General features: G+C 42.9%; 1 protein-coding gene across 1 annotated transcript; it reads left to right on the top strand.

The window, feature by feature from the left end:
• Positions 1-806: 806 nt before the first annotated feature.
• LOC123413581 (LRR receptor-like serine/threonine-protein kinase EFR) lies at positions 807-3,079 on the top strand. Its single transcript, XM_045106514.1, has 2 exons — positions 807-1,826; positions 1,931-3,079. The coding sequence occupies exon 2, from the start codon at positions 1,948-1,950 to the stop codon at positions 2,803-2,805; it is 858 nt and encodes a 285-aa protein (XP_044962449.1). The 5' UTR covers positions 807-1,826; positions 1,931-1,947; the 3' UTR covers positions 2,806-3,079.
• The last annotated feature ends 4,341 nt before the right edge of the window (positions 3,080-7,420 follow it).

Raw genomic sequence — 7,420 nt, 5'->3', positions numbered from 1 at the left:
TTGCGGGATCCGGTGATCTCGCCTATCGGAGGGCGGATCCGGGGCTCCATGGCCGGATCTGGCGAGGCTCTCGGCCCTGGTGGTAGGGAGCGGCAGCTGGGCGAGGTTGAGCTGGTCGGCTGGGCACGAGCAGTGTCCAGGGCGCGCGGTGCAGTGGCCTTGGCTGGTGCGTGGCGGCCATGCTTAGCGGTCGGTGGCGGTGGATATCCAGCGCAACTCCGAGAGAAATCCTTGCTCCGGTCTTCATCGGAGCCGCGACGGCGACGCCCGCGGGTGCCGCTATCTTTCTTGGAAGCGTCGTTGTGGAGGTGTGTTGTTCCTCTTCGTCGGCCGCTGCCCGCACCGCCACCTGCGCCCCAGGTCCTGATCTGTGGGCCTCTATCCTGCGGATTCTTAGCGGTGCCGGCCTGGTTGCCGGGGCCTTACTGGCGGGTGAAGCCGGTGGAGGAGATTCGGATTGGGGGAAACCCCTTGGTTGGCCCAGGCCGGCCGTGCCGACGACGACGCTCAAGGGCGTCGTTATTCTTTTTGGAGACGTCGGTATACATCTGCTCCTCTGCTCCTCTTCCTTGGCTCTCGGGTGAAAACCCTAACTCCGGTGGGCGGCGGCGGCGTCCTTGATGTCGTGACCTTCCTGAAGGCGTCGCCTTGAGGGCTGAATAGTGATGGGCACTGTGTGGGTCCTGAACGGCTGGTGGTGGTGGGCACTGCTTCGGGGGAAACCCTAGGATCTGGTCTTCCAGATCGAACGATGGCGGTACTGCGGTGCCGTTTCTCTGTTGGGAGCATCGTTTGTGGAGCAGCGCTGGTAGACTGTGGCAGAAGGTGGAGCGGCTTCGTCTTGCACGGAGTTTCGGTGGAGCTGTCAAGTCATGCCTGGCCAACAGGTGCTACGCAGAGTCATGTCTGGTTGGTAGGTGCTACGCACGACAGATCTTTCGGAGACTTCACATCTGGATGGATGAACGCAGGGCAGTGACGCCGTTGGGCGTCGTGGTGGCGTCGGCGGATGATTGGACTGGCAAGGATGATGCGGATCTCTTTCCTGAAGATGGGCCAATGGTTCGAGGATGATGGCGGCTGGTAAAACGTGTGCGTGAGGTGTGCGTTTTAGGTGTGCTGCACCGTGTGTTGCTCCCGATACGTTATGTAGATGGATTGGAAACAACACCGGTCTTAGATATGCGGAGTGAGAGCACTCCACATTATCGAGTTTGTATGTGTGAGTGTTGACTTTAGGTGATTTGATGTATACTCTTGTTAAACCTTTGTGGAATAATTAATAAAATGGCTGCATGCATCAACTGATGCAGAGGCCGGGGGTTTAACCTCCTTTTCTAAGAAAAAGAAAAGGGCCATCTCACAAAGCTCCTACCATAGAATAAAGTATGTGGCGCCTCTCCTCTTTGTGACGGCCTCTCTCATGTCATGTCTCGTTCAGAGGGTTCCTGTCAGAAGGATAGAATAAATCTTGACCGGAGGAAGAACGCGCGCGGACACGATTAATGGAGCAGCCATTTGTTCACGAGGTTGCACAGTCAGTAAGCCGTTCTCTCTTCCGGGCCGGGCCCCGATAATCTTGCCCACCTCAAACAGCGACGCAAGTGGTGGCGAACGAGTCAAGGTCTCCGCTGCCAGATGCGGCCCTGGCGTGTGGACGTGAGGACGCTGTACATGTGTTCTTAATCCCCATGATGGGGGCCTGAGCTTGCTTCAGCAATCAGCACCCAACTCACAAACCACCACCACCACCATCCGGCGAAAACCGTAGCAGAGAAGGCTGCCGCCTGCCGTGCCGTGCGCTCCGGCCGAGCAAGCTAGCAGAGGTGCGTACGTATCTACTCTCCTCCCAGTACTGAGTAATCATCTGTACTTTGGCTTTGGACTTGCTGTTGAAAGTGCATATGGTTTACCCTTTGCGGCTTTGCAGGCGACAGACTTAAATTCATGGCAACACGGAGATCCCTGGAACCGAGCACGCTTGTGCTGCCAGCACTACTGTTACTGCTGTTTTATGGAGCTGGTAACGCCTACTGCTCCGTGGTTTCTGGTAACACCACGGATCGACGTTCATTGCTCGATTTCAAAAAGGCCATCACAAAGGATCCGACAGGAGCCTTGCGCTCTTGGAATGACAGCATCAACTACTGTATGTGGTTGGGAGTCAACTGCAGCAGAACACACCCAGGACGTGTTACAGTGCTGAATCTCGAGAATTTGAGCTTGGAAGGCGAAATCACACCCTCTATAGGAAGCCTAACCTTTCTTAAATATCTTGACCTATCCAACAACTCACTGCAGGGGAATATTCCAGACGCACTTGCAAATTGTTCCAGACTCACAATACTAGACCTCTCTTCTAACTCACTGCAGTGGAATATTCCAGGCTCCCTCTCCAATCTAGGAGTAAATATTATGGACTTTTCCAACAATAACCTTACTGGAAACATCCCGCCAACCTTCAGCAACATGACTCAGTTACTAGCAATATCACTTGCACACAATCATCTCAAGGGAAGCATTCCGGAAGAGCTTGGCCTATTGCCAAATATGGTTTGGGTGATACTGCGCGAAAATAGGTTATCAGGTAGAGTTCCAGCAAAATTGTTTAATCTATCATATCTTCTAGTCCTAGATGTGAGACAAAATATGTTAAGTGGCACACTGCCATCCGACATTGGCAATCTTCTCCCTTCTCTGCAAGTGCTTTACTTGGGTACTAACAAGTTTGAAGGACACATTCCAGATTCACTTGCCAATGCTTCGTTGCTGCAACGGCTAGACTTGTCATCTAATTATTTCTGAAGATACCGTTTAAAAACGAGAGAGAGGATAAAATGATGGAACCGTCTTTTCATTGATGAAGATGTGGGTATTTATACCCCTGTTACAGAGGCGGTTTACAAGGAACGGTTGCTAAAACAAGGCAACCGGCAACGCAGGGATTATCCCATTAATTAATACATTTAACTAATTCCTAACACTCCCCCTAATCCATGCTTGTCTTTGTAAATGTGCATCATCTTGATAAATAATAATCCTTGTAAATTTTTCTCTTTAAGAATGTTCCTCATCTTCATCTTGAAAAATCGTTGTATAATCTTTCAAGTCTCCTCCAAAAACCCTGTGGGAAAAATATGAGGAGAATAGTGTAGATATGTTGCTAAAACTCCTTTAAACCCAGTGGAAAAATAATAAGGAGAAAATTGTGCAACATATAATGATTATTGCCTCATGATAACTCATTCGAGAAAACCTTTATAGAGGGATAAAACTCATTTTTGAGTTTAGAGAACAATATATGTCTTGAGTACTTCCTTTAAAAACCCCGATAGGGAAAATAGAAAGTATGATATATGATCATTGATAAGATATTGCTTCATTAAAAACATTATGAGAGAAAATGTCAAAGAAACTCATAATAAAAAGAGTGCAATGAGATGTGCCATGAAAAACTCCTTTAAAACCTAGTAGGAAAAATATAAGGAGAAATATGATATGGCATACATCAATACTTGTATTTAATTGTCTCGTTAAAAACCTTATATGAGAAACCTGTTGGAAAAACTCATAAAGGAAAAGAGTACAATATTCATTACCTGATGATAATTAAAGGGTTATATTTTCAGGAGATTTCTCCCCTTGAACTTTGCAAATCTCGGAATCGTCTCATACCAATTCCATGAATGTATTTCTGGAACGTTGAATTTGGTAAAGACTTTGTGAACAAATCTGCTAGATTGTCACATGATTTAGTTTGTAAAATATCAATTTCTCCATCCTTCTGTAATGCATGAGGATAGAATAACTTAGGAGAAATATGTTTTGTGATATTACTTTTCACATAACCCATTTGCATTTGAGCAATGCAGGCTGCATTATCTTCATATATAATAGTTGGTGATCCTAATGAACCAACACCACATGAAATTTGAATATGGTTAATCATCCTGCGAAGCCATACACATTCTTTAGATGCTTCAAATAATGCAATAATTTCAGAATGATTAGTGGAGGTTGCTACGAGAGTCTGTTTTGTTGACTTCCATGAAAAAGCAGTTCCACCATATAAGAATACGAAACCTGTTTGTGACCTGGCATTGTGAGGATCAGATAGATAGCCAGCATCAGTATATCCTACCATAGTCATATCTTGGTTTTTCTGATAGAATAAGCCAAGATCTTTTGTGCCATGTAAATATCTAAGGATATTCTTTACTCCCGTCCAATGACGTTTTGTTGGAGCAGCGCTATGTCTAGCTAGTAAATTTATTGCAAATGCAATATCAGGCCTAGTGCAATTTGCAAGGTACATTAGCGCACCAATGGCACTGAGATACGGGAACTCAGGTCCTAATATCTCTTCGTCATCATCCCGAGGTCTAAAAGGATCTTTATTCATATCAAGGGATCTGACAACCATGGGTGTTTTTGTTGGATATGATTTATCCATATTAAATTTTTCCAAAACCTTTTGAATATATGCAGGTTGGTATACTAAAATTCCCGAGGGAAGATGCTCAAGCTGTAAGCCTAAGCTGAATTTGGTCTTTCCCAAATCTTTCATCTCAAATTCCGCCATTAGATGATTGCGTGCTTCTTCGATATCAGGTGTACTTCCAATGATATTGAGGTCATCAACGTACACTGAGATGATGCAAAATCCATTTGAGGATTTCTTTATAAATACACAAGGGCAATCATCATTATTTGAGTAGCCTTTTTGAATAAGGAACTCACTCAGTCGGTTATACCACATTCTACCCGACTGTTTTAAGCCATATAGTGACTTTTGTAATTTTACACAATATGCGTTGCGATTTGCTTTTGGATTCAGCATTTTAAGTCCTTCAGGGACTTTCATATATATATCCGATTTGAGTGACCCATATAAGTATGCTGTCACTACATCCATCAACTGCATAGATAAATTCATTTGTATTGCCAAAGATATTAAGTATCGAAACGTTATTCCACTCATTACAGGAGAGTATGTAACATCGTAATCGATGCCGGGTCTCTGCGTGAACCCTTGTGCTACAAGCCTCGCTTTGTATCTCACCACCTCATTGTTTTCATTCCTTTTTCGAACAAAAACCCATTTTGCTCCAACAGGGAAGACATTATGAGGAGTAGGTATTACCGAGGAAAATACCTCTCTGTTGTTGAGCGAGCGCAGTTCTGCCTCAATTGCTTCCTTCCATTTACGCCAATCAGGACGCTTGAGGCACTCCCTGACGGTCTTTGGTTCTGGATCCAGTTGAAGGGTTTCAGCAATTTCAGAGGCGAAATATATGTCGACAATTGTAGTATCTCTATTATATGATTCTCCTGATTCTGTATAGTTTATGGAAATTTCTTTTATACCTTCAGACTCTATGTGATTTCTCACAACAATAGAATCATGGTGTTCCGATGTCCCAGCAATTATGTTTTTATGCGCATTTATGCTAGGTTCAAGATGTTGAGCATCTGGTTGGTGTCCTTCAACTTGAGGTTGAATTGCATTTACTGGTAGAGGATTTGATTTCCTCTGTTTCCGCGGAGGCTTTTGAGAAGCTATATTCCGACTAACCAGATTTCTCCCCCTGTTACTCTCATTTGGGGTTTGAGTGGTTTTAGTTGGTACCTCCACTCGTTCTGGTGCATTAACAGCGGGAATATGTGATTTAGTGACACCTTTATGGTCAGTAAATGCATCTGGCAGATTATTTGCAATGTGTTGCAAATCTATGATCCTCTGAACTTCAGTTTCAGATTCTTTAGTACGTGGATCTAAGGACTGAATGCCTGTTACATTCCAATCTATTTCCTGGCATTCTTTGTGGTTTGATTCTCCCCCTAATGCCGGGAAATGGTCCTCATCAAAAATTGAATCAGTGTAGCGGGCAGTAAACAGGTCCCCTGTAAGAGGTTCAAGATATTTAATAATTGACGGAGAATTATAACCCACATAGATCCCTAGTTTTCTGTGGGGGCCCATGGATGTACGCTGCGGTGGTGATATCGGTACGTATACTGCGCAACCGAATTTTCGCAGATGGGAAATACTTGGCTGAGTGCCACGTACTAGTTGCAGCGGGGAGATTGTATGATATGCAGTTGGTCTGATTTGTATCAGATCTGCGGCGTGTAATGCCGCATGTGCCCAACAAGATGCTGGTAAATTACAATTTTGTAATAGTGGTCGAGCAACTAATTTTACTCTTTTGATGAGAGATTCAGCCAAACCATTTTGAGTATGAATATAAGGCACAAAATGTTCTAAATGAATGCCCATAGCCATGCAATAGTCATTGAATGCACGTGAAGAAAATTCAGCGGCATTATCCATTCGAATTGTTTTTATCCTATTTTCAGGATGATTTGCTCTTAATTTGATAATTTGAGCAATTAGCTTGGCAAAAGCATGATTTCGTGTGGACAATAGACATACATGTGACCATCTAGTAGATGCATCTATGAGCACCATGAAATATCTAAAAGGTCCTGATAGTGGTTGAATTGGACCACATATATCTCCTTGAATGCGTTCAAGAAAGTTAAGTGACTCACTTTTTACCTTAAGATAAGATGGTCTTATAATTAATTTCCCAGTTGCACATGCGGTGCACACAAAATCTGATGATTTTGGGAAATTTTTAGTTGGAAGGCTGTGACCAATAGAATTGTCAATAATTTTTCTCATCATCCCTACGCCAGGATGACCTAGGCGATCATGCCAAGTCTTGAATTTATCAAGGCCTTGAAAAATTATTTTGTATGCAACATGTGATACGGGTTTTATATAACTGTAATATAATCCAGATGAAAGTGAAGGGAATTTCTCAAGAATTTGTTTCTCAGACCCATTACTCTTTGTTAAAAGCAAATGTTCAGAATTATTTTCAGATATTGTTTCCAAATGGAAGTTATTTGATCTGAGGTCTTTGAAACTTAGAAGAGTGCGTGTAGATTCAGGATACAATAGTGCATCCTCAATTACAATTGTACTACCCATAGGTAGAACGAGTGTGGCTCGTCCTGAACCAATAATCGACGCATCGCGACTGGCAATGGTCATAATATTCCCTTTTCTCTTAGTTAGAGTTTGGAAATATTTTATTTCCCTTAATATTGTGTTAGTGGTACAACTGTCCACCAAACATAATTCTTCTTCCATTGGATTATTTTCCCGTAAAATCTATATAGAGTAAAAGAATATTTTAGGATGAAACTTTATTCATATTACTCACATATAAATATATATATACAAAGTATTCATATTACAGTTACAAATATAAATATGACATTATGTTTGAATTACATAATACGATTGGTCCGTAGGACTTTATTCTACTTAGAGTTATACAAATTATAATATCCATTATTACAATAAAATAGCTGATAACATCAAATGAGTGATGTGGAGATTATATAA

The sequence above is a fragment of the Hordeum vulgare genome, chromosome 7H (assembly GCF_904849725.1).
Source record: "Hordeum vulgare subsp. vulgare chromosome 7H, MorexV3_pseudomolecules_assembly, whole genome shotgun sequence".
Taxonomy (NCBI): domain Eukaryota; kingdom Viridiplantae; phylum Streptophyta; class Magnoliopsida; order Poales; family Poaceae; genus Hordeum; species Hordeum vulgare.
The sequence above is the reverse complement of the archived record's forward strand: the minus strand, read 5'-3'. Positions and strand labels throughout refer to the sequence as shown.

Excerpts from the sequence above, each read along its gene's own strand:
- LOC123413581 (XM_045106514.1), top strand. The coding sequence starts at position 1,948 with ATGGCAACACGGAGATCCCTGGAACCGAGCACGCTTGTGCTGCCAGCA.